Here is a 17,098-nt window from a genome sequence, read left to right on the forward strand (position 1 = left end):
TATAAGAATGCATGAGATCAGTCTATAAATATAGTGAAATAAATGGCTGTTTTAAACAGTGTTCCTTGACTTCGTGATCCTGTCTTTAAAACAATAGAGATATGTTCTCCTTAAAACTTTTAAAGTGTAAGCCATCGATTTTTCCATGATTTTGCATGTGTTTATAAAATCTGTGTATTCAGATTAGTGTGGATTTTGTGTATAGATAAATAAATGTATACTATATGTTACAGAAAAGCTGACTAAATTACACGATGTAAAAGAAAAGTTTTTCTTTGTGATAGATCCTTATTAAAAGTAACTGGAAGTTAAAGAAACAGCAAAATCGAAGTAGCAGATATTATTGATAATAATGAGATTATCAATAATATCTGCTACTTCGATTTTGTTGTTTCTTTAACTTCCAGTTACTTTTAATAAGGATCGGGGAGGGGGGAGGGATAGCATTGGGAGATATACCTAATGCTAGATGACGAGTTAGTGGGTGCAGCGCACCAGCACGGCACATGTATACATATGTAACTAACCTGCACAATGTGCACATGTACCCTAAAACTTAAAGTATAATAAAAAATAAATAAATAAATAAAAGAAATTATTGATAATAATGTTTGCATTTATAAGAAAGTTACATTGATATGTGTTTGTGTGTATGCATGTATGTGTGTGTGTATATATATATATATGGTTGAGAGGGATATATATTGTACATATATTGTACACACACACACAAACACACACACATATTACAGCTGTTACAAAGCAGAAAAGCAGAAATGTAACCAATAGATTTGGTGCTTTCTGCTTTCCAGTTTGCCTTTCAGTTTCAATGGCTGAATGGTTTATACTCTTATCAAACAAAATATTGATCATTTCCAGAATAACTTTCTAAAGCTTTGCTCAAATTCTGACTTCCTTGCTCAGTAACTGTAGTTACTCCCCAATGCCTAGAAACTAATGTCCAAATACATAATCTATTATGTAAGTTGATTGGGGTTTCTCCCACTATTATATTAAAGAAGTAAGTGGAAGAAAAAATGTTGGAAAGTCCGTAATTTATAACCCAGTAATTTTTTAAAATGTGAAGATTTAGATATATGCAACAAAAAGTAGTGATAAGATTTCAGGTTTCCCTTGGTACACGAGGTCAGTTCCTTCATCTTTATTGTTGGATAATAAGTATTTACCCCTCTATTCATTTAAAGAGTATTGACTTATCTATCTTCCATAAGACAGTGCTCAAGAGAACAAAGCTTTAAAACAAAACAAAACCTCTATCTCCTTTGACCAGCATGTCTCCAAAGTTATAGAATTACAGTTAGGAGGAATATTTTAGAAAATGCCCGTAATAGACAAATATATAGAAACAGAAAGTAGGTAAGTGATTTCCTGGGACTTGGTTTGGAGAATTAGGCAAAAATAGGTGAGGAGTATTTATAAAAGTGGGTAATGACTACTAGTGGTGATGGAGTATCTTTTTTGAGTGATTCAAAAATCAGTGTTCTAAATTAATTGGTGTACATATGCTATGTAGATTATATCTTAATAAAGCTCTACACACACACACACACACACAAATGCACACACACACACCCACCTCTATCTCTCTTATATTCCTAGAGGGTACACAAGCCATAATCCTGCAGAGTTGCTGAGTTGAGTATGCCATGTGATTTAAATAAGTAATTCTGAACTCGTGCCAGTTTTCATTACAGATGACCTGCCAATTTTGGCCTATGTATTATGGGTTGGTTTGTGTCATTTAGAATATCAATGTGAGTGGGTTTTGTGTCATAGAATGAGGTTTAATTCTAATTACCTCTTTCCATGTTACAAGATGTTCTGTGGATATTAATTCTCTCTTTTAAAATTTGATGAGAGTATTATAATTGCTTTATTTAGTCAATATTGGATTAGCTTTATTCATATTTTTGTCAATTTTTTCAGTGTTGCAATTTCCATGTGGAAGCAGTTCTACTTGGAATAAATAAAATTTTATTCAGAAAGGGTTTTTTTTTGTTGCCAGACTATCTTAATTTTTGTTTCTGAACTATTTTTATTTCCATTTTTTTACTTTTGGAAAGTTTTTTCACTAATTATAGAATTCAGGGTTGGCAATGATTATTACTATTTTTCCACTTCATAGAACTTACCATTTTGGGGCCTTTTATCATACAATGCTACTATTGAAAAATGAATGGAAGTCTAATTATTGTTCATTTGAGGTTAATATGCCTTTGGGGTGCTGTTTTAAAGATCTCTTAGTTTTTGATGTTCAACAATTTTACCATGATTTATCTAAGTCCATATTTCTTTTTATTTGTCCCACTTATTTTTCTTTGCAATTATTGAAACTGGATTGATTTCTTTCATCATTTTGGGAAAGATCTCACTGTCTCTCTTTCTTTATGAAGCTCTTATTAGATACATGTTAAATCTTTTTACTTTGTTCTCAATGACTCTTAGGTTTCATACATTTGTCTTTTTATTTACAGTGTGGGGGTTTCATTATAGATAATTTCCTTCAATTCTGTTTTGAAGTTTACTAATAATTTCTTCACCAGTTTCAAATATGCTGTTAAAATGGTCCATTGAGTTTTGAGCTACAATTATATCTTTCATTTCTAAGAGTTTTTTGTGCTTTTTTCCTAATCTGCCAGCTTTTTATTAATCTTTTCAAGACTTTTATTATTATTTTTATTTATTTATTTATTTAAGACAGAGTCTTGCTCTGTCACCCAGGCTGAAGTGCAGTGGCGCAATCTCTGCTCACTGCAAGCTCCGCCTCCCGGGTTCACGCCATTCTCCTGCCTCAGCCTCCAGAGTACCTGGGACTACAGGCACCCGCCACCACGCCCGGCTAATTTTTTTTTTTTTTTTGTATTTTTATTAGAGACAGGGTTTCACCGTGTTAGCTAGGATGCTTTCCAACTCCTGACCTCGTGGTCTGCCTGCTTTGGCCTCCCAAAGTGCTGGGATTACAGGCGTGAGCCACCGCACCTGGCCGCCTTTTATTTCTTAAAACTTAAAATATTCGTTTTCATATTCTGTCAATTTTACTATTAAAAGTCTCTGCGAGTCTGATGATACTGTCTGTGCTATCTGTTGCCTCCACTGAGTGCTTTGTGTTCCCTTGTATGTTCATTGAATTTTTATTATTATTTTTTTACTCTGTCATTTGTGTTGATGCCTTATTGGAGGAAATTCTCTGAGAACTGTGAAGCATGCATGTTTCTTTACAAGGGATTTATATTTGCTTCCCTCAGGCAGTGGCTTTACCGCCAGTCCTCTGGGACCACCTTAAACTAAATTCCTCACTTAATGTTTTTTTTCGAGTCACCAAGATTGTGTGAATCAGACCAAAAATACAAATATAAATTTAATTTGCTAAGGACATTATTTTCCCTCTTTTTCTTGCGTACCCAAGTTTAAGACTGAAAAGTTTCTGTGCAGTTCCAGGTGGGACCTAGGTGGGGTTAATTTTAATTTCTCTTTCTGGTGATGTGGACTTACACAATCCTAGCTTTATGACTGAGTCTTATGTTAGACTCAGACTTTAGGTGGGCCTTGAACTTTTTTTTCTAAAACCTATATCCTTGGAGACCCTTAAAACAGAAGCCTTTGTTTACATGGTTTGGCAAATGCCTTTAAGATGATTCCCACTGATTTCTCTGGTCTACTTACTGCCTTGTTATTTTCAGTCCTTGGACATGCCTATTCATGACTTAAAAGCTATTTTCCTATAATTTTAATTTATAATTAGAAGAGTCATGGCAGATAATTAGTTTTCAATATGCCCTGGAAAAGTGCGGTAGATATTTAAGAATGAGTGGATAGTCTAAACTGATAAAAAAAAAACCCAGAGATTTTGTAGGAAAATATAGCAGTAGTAATTGGGGAGATATATGGAAGAAAGAAACTTTAAAAAATGAAGACAAAAAAGATTTATTATATCAGATACTGATACTACAAAGCTACTGTAATCAAAACAATGTAGTATTGGTGCAGGAATATACATTTCTCAAACAGATGAGAGTCTATAAATAGAACCAAGTAAATATGAGTATGTAATATATAATAAGGAGGACATTTCAATTCAGTGGAAAATTAATTACTGCTTCAATAAGTAGATCTGGAATAATTTTGACTTTACTTTTAGAATCTTTCATAGGTTATCTCCTAGAATTCTTTTCAGGTGGACTAACCTAGATATTAAAAGTACATATTTAAGGATGTTTAATTACAAGCAGCTATAAAATATGTGAGAGGACATTTTACTACCTGCATTTTAAAAATATATTTTAAAATAAAAACTAACCACACTTGAAACCAAGTGAAAAATTATTTGCCATGCATGTTTCAGTCCAAGTGTTAACATCTTTGTTACTCAAAGAGCTCCTGAAAATTTATATGAGAAGGATAACTCAGTGCAGGCATAGGCAAAAATTTTACTATTATAGAAGTCATATAAGTGACTATTAATCATATTAAAATTAGCCTACTTGCATATTAGTCAGTAAGATGTAAATGAAAAGATGAGATACCAGTTTTCTCTCATCAAATTGTTGAAGTTGAAAAGTAAACCCCTATGTTACTCAGCAGGAAGGAAAGAAGTTTGATATGATGGGTATATATTTGAGAATTAAAAATATATGTACTGTTTCACCAGCATGCTTTATTAATTTGTTCTACCTAGAGAAATAAAGTAATTACAATGTAAAGGGACACATATACAAGTATATTATTTAAAGCAATTATAGCATTGTTTGAAGTAATAAAAACGGGTGAATACTTTAGTATCAGCTCAATCTATTAGGCTATATTTATATTATGGAAAGTTAAGAAACAGTTCTTAAAATTGCATTTTATATTTATTGGTCTAAAAGGATATTTGTAGTAAGTGAAAGAGGACAAATTGCATAGTAATGTGAATAGTATGACACTACTTTTAGAAAAAAATTTAATCTGTATATAAACAAAAAAGGGGAGGATGTAATTTAGTTTCTTCATTTGATTGAGGTTAGTGTAGGGTGAAGTTAGGTTTCTAACATTTTCCTTATAAATCTCTAAATGACTTTGCTTCTTATAATGAACATACGTTTTATAATAAAAACAATATATTAAAATTCAGTAGTAAAATTAAATAAAGTAAAGCTGAGAGGTTTCACAATAGCACATGACAGACCCTATTCTAAGTTTTCATTGTGGTATAAGGAGTGAGAGAAATACCAAGATTTTCCTCCCAAATTGCTAAAATAGTTCCAAATACGTTTTTTGAATAATTACTCTAGTATACTAATGCCACCTTTATTGCCTATTTGATTCCATATTTATTTAGATCTATTTTCAAATCTTCTTTGTCCTACCTATCTATATGTAACAGGACCAAGCTATTTTAATTTCTTTGCTGTGTAGTATATTTTGTTATTAACTAAAAGCATCTCCTTGACATTACACTTATTTTCAGAGTATCCTAGCTTTTTTCTGCGTGTAAAACTAGCTTTGTAAACTGAAAGAGTTCTACAGAATAAATATTGAGCACCATGTTCAGACTATAATAAAATATTAATTTCTAATTATTAATGTAAATGTATGCCCACCTTGACTCATTCATTTATTACTAATGTTACTGTAGTTAATGTAACTATTAACTAAATTTTCCAGAATCCAGACTTTAATTTTAATAAATAGCTTCCTAGTCTTGAATCTGGCAAATTGTGGAATACTTAATTTACTAGAGTTAAAGACAAAGGACTGGGGTATTATTGTTAAAATATCACATCTTAATTGAATGTATCGTGTGAAAAGGATAGATGGATATAACATTATCTATTGAGTCATTAATGCTTATATAAGATGTATCTTGCTTCTGTTTTGATATATATATATAACTTCACAAGGTTACATTTTTACTTTTTTTTTTTTTTTTTTGAGATGGAGTCTTGCTCTGTCGCCAGACTGGAGTGCAGTGGCACAATCTCGGCTCACTGAAACCTCCTCCTCCCGGGTTCAAGTCATTCTCCTGCCTCAGCCTCCCGAGTAGCTGAGACTACAGGCGTGTGCCACCATGCCCGGCTAATTTTTTGTATTTTAGTAAAGACGAGGTTTCACCGTGTTAGCTAGGATGGTCTCCATCTCCTGACCTCATGATCCACCTGCCTCGGCCTCCCAAAGTGCTGGGATTACAGCTCCCGGCTCATTTTTACTTTTAATCACAGCTCAATGTGTAATACAATTGTATTACAATGTGTAATAGTCACTGATTTTATTCACTTTTGCTTTAATAGAGGAAGTTCAGATTTGAAAAGCCTGTAGCTCAAAGCAAATGTTAGTCAATTATAAGTTATAAAATGTAAACAACTATAAGTCCAAGAGTCATGTTAGTATAAATGAGAAAGGATTTTTATTATACATCTTAAGCCAATTTTATATGAAACAAGTAACATCATATTGTTTGTGGTTGTGTGTAGTATAGACAAATTTAAACATATGCTTTTGTAAATATTTGATAAAATTTAAATTATTTTTAAAAAACACTAATGATATAAAAACTAAATAAATATATATAAATTAAATTGGAATCACAACTATTTTCTTTCACAATATTAAGACAAGGAAAATCTGTATAAGAAACACATAGGATACTAGTTTGGGTATTTTTTAATATTAATAAGTAAAAGTCAATGTAACAGAATATAGATCAAAAGAAAATGTAATTGAACTAGGCATCTCATTGTATAGAAAAGAAATTTGAAACCCAGCAAAGCTAATGACACAGCTGCTTGATAGTATAATTGAATTTTCTAGATTTCTTGTTCAGTGTGCCTTTGTATTACACTATACTATCGATATTAACAAAGTATGCAGATTATGAAATATTATTACAATATAAAAGGCTGGAACATTTGCTATCATGACCAAATTTTATAAGTGCTATTAACGTCTTGAATGTTGAGTAAAAAGTATAATGTAATAGACTTCATGTTAAAGAAACTTGAGTTTAGTTTTTTTGAAAACTACTTTGAAAAATTAAAATTTTTAAAGTAAATTATTAGAATTGATACTAATTATATTTTGAAGCTATTAATGGGTTTAAATTATGTACTTAGAATGGAGGCTTTTTTGAAAAACCCTTTTATGTCCACTGTAGAATATAATAACACACTCTACTATGCATCACAACAGTCTGTCAATTAAGGAATTGCTCATATTCTTGTCAATAAAGAGCAAACTCGCACAAAATAGTCTGACTTTTTTGTATAGAACAAATGGTGTGATATTACAGTCTAGATTTAATGGCATAAATAATCATGTGTCTTTTGGCATGGCATAAATAATCATTAAAGAAAAAGTTTTCAGCATTTTATATGTAAGTTATATATGTTTGAATATATATATATTTCACATTAATATGAGATTCTTTGATTAATAATCTTCACCTTTCAATAATTTCTCAAACTTAAAGATTCTCATTTGCTTGCAAGCTGTGTAATATTCATAAATGAAATTGTAGAATTCTTTCAATGCCCAATGTTTTTTTTTTCAACTCTAACGATGACTAGCTTTGACGTCTTTGTTTTTGTATTTGTATTAGTGTTTCGATGTAGAAAAGTATCCTATCTCTTTGAAGCAAATTATACAAACTCTACTACACACTAAATAAAATAGTATTTCATCTTTTTCTTTCTCTCTTCAAATTTAATAACTTACTGGAAATGAAAAACTTAAGCCTCTAAATTTCTTATAAAATTTATTGCATTTATAATTATTTTCCCTGGATAAAGTGGGGCTTTTATAATTTTAAAACATATATTCATGTTATTTAATTTAATTGATAATTCAAAAACTATAAAGCACTTTCTTATTTTTGCCTTTTATGGAGATTTTCATTTTCAATATTAAAAGATAAGTAGGCCAGGTGCAGAGACTAACGTGTGTAATCCCCTCAATTTGGGAGGCCGAGGCGGCTGGATTACTTGTAGTCAGGAGTTCAAGACCAGCCTGGCCAACATGGAAAAATCCCGTCTCTACTAAAAAAATGCAAAAATTAGCCGGGCGTGATGGTGCATGCCTATAGTCCCAGCTACTTGTGAGGCTGAGGCAGCAGAATTGCTTAAACCTGGGAGGTGGAAGTTGCAGTGAGCCAAGATATCGCCACTGCACTCCAGCCTGGGTGACAGAGCCAGACTCTGTCTAAAAAGAAGATGATAAGTAGTAATCAGTAGTTCAGTTTCTAGTATTATATATGTAGTTGCCTATATGCTTAGAGCCAAAAGGGGTTGATTAGACATGATCTCTGACCTTAATAAAAGAAAAAATAAGACACGTCATAAAAATATAAGACTACCGCAAATATATATTAACAAACACAATCATCAAAAGGCTGTTGTACAAAGTGCTTTCTGGCATTATGCTTCCAATTGGAAAAAAGCTGAAGTATTGATATAGGTCTTTAAAAGAAATGTTACCTGAAAAGAATGGGTTTTGATACAGATGAAAGTTTTATTTCATTTAGCTAGAACAATATAGAGGCAACAATATTAATTCTTCGTTCATATCTAGTGCTTACCAAAAGCACTCTCACATATTTGATGAATAATGAATTGAATACACGTTCACACATAGACTAAGTTATTTTGACTAACTCATGGGGAAGATTGTAAGTTCTCAAGTTCATTAAATAGAGCAGGGAGGATAGGATGCAGAAAATAGGAGTAATAGAAGTGACTTAAAATTTATATAGGTTCTATATAAAAAATTTTACCACCATTCATATGCCCCCATGTCATTTATTTTTTATGGTTTGCTAGATTAGTGATTTTCTGTGCATACATTTTGCTTCTTTCTTTTTGTATTTCTTATTCTACTTCCTAACATGGAATATTTATTTAATATTTATTTAGTAAATATTAAAATCTTAAACTCACAGTATTAACATTTAACAAAATCTTTTTAGGGACAAAAAGCCTAAAGGGGTAGAGTGGGAACCTAAGTTCACTGAATCTATTGTATAGTACATAATGGAATAGGCATCTTATCCATGCACAGTTAAAAAATGCATAATATAAATATGCCTGACGAAGAAGGAATTTTGATCTTCATGTCTCAAGTGATGAAACCGAGGCTGAGAGATATGACATTTCCCCAGTCATATTGCTTGTGCATAGTATAAGCAGAATTCACATTCAGTTGATGACTTCAAAGCTCGTGTCCGTGTGTGTATGTGTGCACGTGCTTGTATGTGCCTGTGTTTTTGTTCCAGTTAAATGTCTCAGGATCAATAAAAACTTTATCTTCTACAAGAATGATTATTAATTTCCTTACATGTATAGGCTTAAACGAGGCTCACTGAACCAAATGTATAGTTCTAAAAATGAATCATATTGTATAAAGCTGATCTAAAATGTGGTATATCTGAGATATGAAAAGAGAATTTTTCAGATTAAAACTAGTCAAACCTATTCTTCTATCTCCATTTTTTTTTCTATGAGAGTATGAGTACGATGAGGGCAGGAATTTTCATGTGTTCTGTTCACAATATATCTACATTCTTCTTTGCCAAATATCTGAGGACCCACAGGTTGTTCATTGAGGGATGGTGACAGCTTGACAAAAAGAGTGTTCTGTGTGCATGTACTTTCTGTGTGTGGTGCTAGAGACATTTTCTATTCAATTAATGTACATCAGTACATTCACCATTACAGCTTGAGCCAGAAATAAAAGTAATGTTAATTCACCCTTCTCACACATGCAAACTTCTTGAAGTTTAGCCCAAGTATTTTTTTAAATGCAGCAGATTGGAGTTTATCTTGGAAGGGTGCTTCCATCTGTGAAAACTGTCATTGGAAGAAGGAAGAACACTTTAAAATAAATCCACCAGCTGTATTGATAATCTTGTAGTGATATGAAGACTTGAATATGATAGGACTATTTGTTAAATTAGTTATACCATATGACAGGGTAGCGGCTTGTGAGTTTTCCATTTCTTGATAATGACTTTGGAAATCATTAAATTGTGGAGGAATGACACTAATGCAGTTTCATGCTGTAATTTTAAATAAAAAGCAAAGTATAGAAATTAAATTATTTTAAAATTAACTCACCTAAATGGCACATGTCGTGCCTATAGACATGCTTTAAATACCCCAAGGACTAATAGAAAATTCAACACCTGCAAATTGTGGGTAAATTAGTGGGCCAAAGAACATTCAATGCCTAATGTGTTGATTTGAAAACAGCAAACATTTCAGATATTATTTTTGTCTTTAGATTTTTGTTAGAAGAAGGATTGAAAGTCCTAATGTTTTGTACATAAAATATCTCTATGCACAAAAAAATCAGATATGTATTTTGTATCCCTCCTGACATAGCCCTGTACATTTTTTCCTCACATGATGGAACACTGAAATGTTTGTGACTGATTGAATAACATGAACCAGTTGAAGTAGTGTGTATTTTCTAGAAGGAGACTGCTGGGGTGTCTATAAAGTACCCTTCTAAATTTAAATTTTCTAGCCTTTACTTTTAAAAAGAATGAAGAGCTCACAGAATGGAAATCAAACCTCTTATGTAGAAGGAGGACTCAAGAAATCTTCCCACTTGCTATGAGAGAAAAAATTGATACTGATCTTGACATTCTCTGTGGGAAGAATTGAGGAGGTGTTCCCCTCCTAATAGGTTTCTGAGTGTCTTTGGCTCTGAGTACTAAGATCCCTAAACAATGGAGTTATCTACCATTTCTTCAAAGTTATTTGTAATAGATAGATTGCAAAGGTGACTTCTGAATCATTGCTTAATATTGGTTCAACCCATTTTCAAAATCATGCTTCTTTATTCTGTGAAACATGCCTATGCTTTCCTCTTTCTAGGCATCATTGTGTAACCTCTCTCAGGCTCCCTACCTTTCCCCTTCCTTTCTGAGAATTTCCACATCATCTATTCAATATTTTTCTTAGTTTCTTAATACTGGAACCCTTCTATTAAAAAGCTTTAATTAAATAGTAATCCCTCAGCTTGCCAGTCAGAATCCTCCATAGTTTGGTTCATGCATATTTTTCAAATATATCTTCTAATAATCTTTCCCAAGTGAATGAATTACCTCAGCCAAATTGCCAAGTCATTACACCAAACCCTATTGTGAACTTTCTTGAATATTTACTCATATCAATCAAGAATGATGTGGCTATGATTCTCTCTTATCTTAGACAAGTCACAGCCAGAATCATTTTGACTGTTACCCATTTAATGCTGTTTCTGGACACCTTAACCTGAAATGACTTCTTACTCTGATGCTAAAGCATCTTGATATCAGGAAGCATATACTTGTTTTTTTCAAAAAAATAAACATACACATAATGCTTTATATTTAGAAGACATTCAATAAATCCTTACTGACTTAAAACAATTTTTAACCTCCTACAAATTTTATTTTGGTGAAAGGGTTATACTTAGAGTCATGAGGGTGTTAAGAATTATTAGACAATTTCATGGCAGTAGTAGATCAGGCACTCGTAGTTTGACAGCTATAGAAAAATCATGAGCCATAAGTATAACTTTAAATATTTTATTTGTTGCAATTTTTCAAACGTGTCTCTTTTTCTTCTTGTGATATCATTTTATGTGCAATCTTGAAGCTAATTTGGGGCCCATGAAACAATCAATATTCTTGTGGAAAGATACTTAAGTGTTTAATTGGATTATGTTTTTTTTTCTCTGCTTCCTTACCCCAAGTATCCTTAAAAGTGGTCTACCAATTGCAGATCACATTTTTTGCGTGATACTGTTTTTATATTACAAGGACACTTCTAATTGTACAATGGGAATTTTGAGTCACGGAGTCAGTCAACAAATATTTGTTAATGAATCACATCAAGTGTTTCTGTGATGTCATGTAAGAGGAGGAAAGAATACTGACAGTGACTTTGAGATTATTTCTAACAATGATGACCTGCTCAGTTGCTTTTACTAAGTGAAGAGATCAGTGGGCTTCAGCAGGAACTAAGTATGTTTGCTTAGGAATAGACTGATTAATTCTGAGTTAGTAATTGCTCGTTTTCATTATTATTAAGTAAAATTATCCAAAACCAGAAAGTAAGGTCAAGGAGATGACTGTGTCTTTTTATTATCATACTAAGGTATTGTTTAAATACAAGGGAACAACTAAGTACTATTTAGTTTTCTAGGAGAAAGAACCATTGGCTCACTTCTGTATTTATTCTTAAAAATTCAACCTATGAATGTACATGTTAACTAGTAGCTTTGTGTCAAGTAGAGATGCAATTTCTATTCAGAAGAAAAATGACTCCAAAAGTTATGTTTTATTGCCCTACAGGTCATTGCCTAGTTTTGTTTATAATCTAGCTATTTTATGCAATTATTCCTTTATTAAATTGAGTATATAATTCCCACTCCTTTAAATGCATGCTTTAAAACATAACAGCTTTTATGAGATATATTCACTTCCCATACATTTGTTCATGTAAGTGAAGTTGACAATTCACTGATGTCTAGTACATTTGTAGTTTCAACCATCACCACAGTCAATTTGAGAACAATTTTATCACCCCTAAAAAAAACCTCCATACTTATTAGCAGTTATTGTCCATTCCCTCTCAGACCCCCAGATCTATGATTTACTTTTAGTTCATTTTTTTGTTTGGTGTGAGATAGGGTCAAACTTCATTCTTTTGCATGTGAATACTCAGATATTCCAGCACCATTCATTGAAATGAATATTCTTTCCAAATGAATTGCCTTAGAAACCTTTTCAAAAATTAATTGAACATAAATGTGAAGGCTTTTATCTGGACTCATATTTATATCACATTGATCTACATGCTTATCCTCATGTCAGTACCATACTATCTTGGTTATGTTAGCTTTGCAGTAATTTTTGAAATCAGGAAGTGTTCGTCCTCTAGCTTCATTCTTATTTTTCATTTTAGCTATTCTGGATCCTTTGGATTTTCCTATGAATTTTAGGAGCAGCTTGTCAATTTTTGCAAAATCAGCTGGGATTTTAGTAGAGATTGTATTGAAATTTTAGATTAATTTGGATAGTATCACCATCCCAATAATTAGTCTTTTGGCCCATGATCATGAGACATATTTTCATTTATTTAGGTATTATTTAGTTCCTTTCAACAATTTTCTATAGTTTTCAGAGTATAAATTTGAACTTTTTACAGTTTTTAATACATATAGTTCTGAATAATTTATTTTGTTTGTTGCTGTTGTAAATGGAATTACTGTCTTGATTTTATTTTTCGTTTGTTCATTACTAACATTGTGAAATACAATTAATTTGCATTTTAATCTTGTATCCTGTAAGTTTGCTGTACTTTTATTACTTCTCATAGTATTTTAGTGGATTAGTTAGGGTTTGTATATACAAGATCATTTTACATGGAAATAGAAATAATTTTTCCCTTTCCAATCTGGATAACTTTCTCTCTTTCTCTCTCTCTTTCCTTCCCTCCCTCCCTCTCTCCCTCTCTCTCTCTTCTTCTCTATCTCTATCCCTCCCCACTCTGTCACTTCCTCCTTCCTTTTATGCCTAATTATCTAGCAAAAATTTCAAGTGCTATGGTGAATAGAAGTTGTAAAAGTTAGTGTGATGGCTGATTTTATGTGTCCGATTGATTGAACCTTTGTGTGCCCAAGTATTTGGTTAAATTTTATCTTGGATGTTTCTGTGAGAGTGTTTTTGATTTAGACTGGCATTTAAATCAGTAAGGTTAGTAAAGCAGATAGCCCTCCCAAGTGTAGGTGAGCCTCATCTAAGCAGTTAAAGGACTGAATAAAACAAAATGCTAGCTCTACCCTGAAAAACACATAATTCTTCCTGTCTGACTACCTTTGAAATGAAACATTGGCTTTCTCCCCTACTCTTGGACTAGAACTAAAACTAAAACTTAACTGGTTCTCAGGCCTTCCAACTGAGACTTGAACTAAAACATTGGCTCTTCTGTGTCTCCAGCTGGCAGACTCAAATTGCAGATCTTGGAAATTTGCAGGTTCCTAATTGTGTACCAGTTTCCTATAATAAATCTCATACACACACACACACACACACACACATATATATGTATACACACAGACACATACACACACACACATACACACACATACACACCCCACATACATCCTATTCGTTCTGTGTCTCTGGAGAACTTTTGACTCCTTGACTAATGCAGTGAACATTCTTTTCTCGATATTGGAGGAAGGCATTCAGTTTTCACCATAAAGTGAGATGTTAACTGTGGGTTTTTGTAGAGGCCTTTTATTAAGGTGTTGAAGTTTCTTTCTATTTGCAGTTTGTTGATAGCTTTTGTCATGAGGGATGTTGAATTTGTCAAGTGCCTTTTCTGCATCTTTTAATATGATTGTGTGATTTTTTGTCTTTTATTCTACTGATATGGTATATTTTGATATAAACCAACCTTGCATTCCTGAGATAAATCCTTCTTGTATGTTCTAGAAGTATTTGTCAGAAATTAGCATAAATTGTCATTATATGTTTTATACAATTCACCAATTAAGCCATGGCAGCCTCAAATGCCCTTGACTCAGATTTTACTATCTTTATTCTGTATTTGTTAATGAGGTAAATATAATCTTTCACACATTTTTCTTCTCTGTGTGTAAGATATTTCTGTGTTGACTTTTGGATATTATACTTTGACAGCTTAATGATTTATTATTAACCTCTTTTAGAGACACTACCGAAGACTCTAACAAACACAGTGGTAAATCTGATCCAATTTGGGGGAATAAACAGATCCTAATCTCTTGATTAAAAGAAATAGACTTTTAACTTATTAAGCTTTTCATTGAACTGATGCAAAGACCACAACTAAAAGAACTATGTAATAAAAACTACTTAATATAAAGTGTAATGAATCTAATGGACTAGCTATATGTCCTCCAGCTTATATTGAAAAGAGCTTTTGTGTGTGTGTGTATGCATGCGTGTGTGTGTGTTTACATCAACATATGGACCATAGCGGAATAAGATCACTGTAACTAGATTCTGTAATCTATTGAGCCATGAACAGTATGCTTTAGTATGAATCCTGCCTCTGCCACTTATCTGCTTTATGATCCTTTGCTAATTATTTACCCTTTATATTTCAGCTTTATTGCTTGTGAGTTTAATTTCTTACCACATTCTTACTATATATTCAGAAAATATATGTAGAAGAACCATTCTTACATGGCAGACATAACTTTCATTGCTGAAGGGACACTGAACAAGACAAATACTGTTAAACCACCACGAATGCTGTGAAAGCCGTGCATTAGCTTTTATTTTAAAATGTTCATTTACTTCTAAAATATCATTTTGATTATTTTTAAACAGATTCCAGTATTCTGGTGCTATTATTAATTGTTTCTTTTTTTGTCTTTTCCTGAATTTTCGTCAAGGTTATTTTTAAAAGTCTTTTTTTCTGACTTAAATTTCTTGATTACCTGGGAGTTTGCTTATTTTATTTATTGTTTTCTTATTATTATCAGACGTTTGGTCCTGTCTCTTCTTGCATCTAGGAATTTTTGATCGAGCAATGGACATCCTATATAGTGAGAGATGATAACAGTAAATAAAATAATTGGTGCTAAGAGTAAATAAAAGTCTTTTAAAGTGCTGGGGATATATTAAAGAGTCAATAAATAGTAAATGTCATTGTTCGTTTTTGTTATCACAGTATTCTGTAATCACCAGGAATTTGTACTTATGTCTGAGGCTTTTCATGGAAGCAACGTCTGTGCTTTCAAAGACCTTCAAAATTATTACAAATAAAAGCCAAAGGAAAAATAAATGAAATATGTTTATATTGTTAAGTGCATTCTGTCAGCTCTATTCTTAAAATGTATTTTAGAGCAGTTTTAGATTTATGGAAAAATTGTGACAGTAGTACAGAGAGTTTCCATATGCACTCATAATTACCCCTATTATTAACACCCTACATTAGTATGGTACATTTGTTGCAGTTAATGAAATAATATTGATATATGATTATTAGCTAAAGTCCCTAGTTTATTCAGATTTTCTTAATTTTTACTTTTTTTTTCTGTTCCAGGATATCATAAAAATCACCACAATACATTTATTTGTCATGTGTCCTTAGGCTTCTTTTGTCTGTTAAAATGTGCCAGACTTTTCTTGTTTTTGATGTACTTGATTGTTTTCAGGAGTACTGGTCAGATGCAATTCTTCCTTTTGATTAGAGGAAAACATTCTCCCAAATATTCAGCTTATTATTCATTCTTTTTTCAGGAAATAATATGTTCCAAAAATAATGAAAGCTCTGGCTGCTTTTAATTTAGTTAAATGGAGGATAACCTGAGTACAACCATTTTTTGTTGTTTTAAAGTTTAGGTTTTGAGTTTGTTCAAACAATGCCATCTAATTTTCATTTGTTAAAAAGTGAAATGAATAATTTTTGACAAGATATAGTTAGATGACTTGTAAATGAAAACCATTTACAGAACATTTATTATATTTTAAACTTCAGTTTTCCAAAATTGATTAGTTATTCATTTATCAACATACTGTGCATTGACTATTCCTATGTGTCAAATACTCTGCTAAGTTTTAATTGATGGTTCCTGATAGTAGTATTGAAACCTATGCATCTTATACACATCATTATCTTCAATCTGATTACCTAGTAGAAGAAATAATGTTTGTCGTAATTTGGCTGTTTAAAGTACATTTTAAGTAGTAAAATTTTATTTTGTATTAATTTTGCAGAACTATTATGGAGCTGCTAAGATGATATTTTCTGACAACCCACTTGGTCTGACTTGTGGAATGGTATGTCCAACCTCTGATCTTTGTGTAGGTGGATGCAATTTATATGCCACTGAAGAGGGACCCATTAATATTGGTGGATTGCAGCAATTTGCTACTGAGGTATGTATGATATACACATGACATCCCCCCACTACCATCACCATGCACAAATATCTTAAAATAACTTTAATCCTTGGTGTTCTGTTGATACCCAACATTTTTAGTGTGACACACAGCTCAAGTATGTTTTGTACAACAAACTTTATTTTTATTCAGCAGCTTAGCTACAAAAAGGAAGTGTAT

General features: G+C 32.1%; 1 protein-coding gene across 7 annotated transcripts in view; it reads left to right on the forward strand.

Annotated features, from left to right (window-relative positions):
- The window catches only part of DPYD (dihydropyrimidine dehydrogenase), an 840,660-nt gene that overhangs the window by 182,939 nt on the left and 640,623 nt on the right, over positions 1–17,098 (forward strand). For all 7 annotated transcript variants that reach the window (XR_004664922.4, XM_008960544.5, XM_055115757.3 and 4 more), the window contains one exon: positions 16,754–16,915. Coding sequence is in view for 6 of the 7 variants with exons in the window: in XM_008960544.5 (XP_008958792.1) it covers positions 16,754–16,915 (162 nt within the window). In the remaining variant the exon portion in view is untranslated. The remainder of the gene's footprint in view (positions 1–16,753; positions 16,916–17,098) is intronic.

The sequence above is a fragment of the Pan paniscus genome, chromosome 1, assembly GCF_029289425.2.
Source record: "Pan paniscus chromosome 1, NHGRI_mPanPan1-v2.0_pri, whole genome shotgun sequence".
In the NCBI taxonomy this organism is placed as follows: Eukaryota; Metazoa; Chordata; class Mammalia; order Primates; family Hominidae; genus Pan; species Pan paniscus.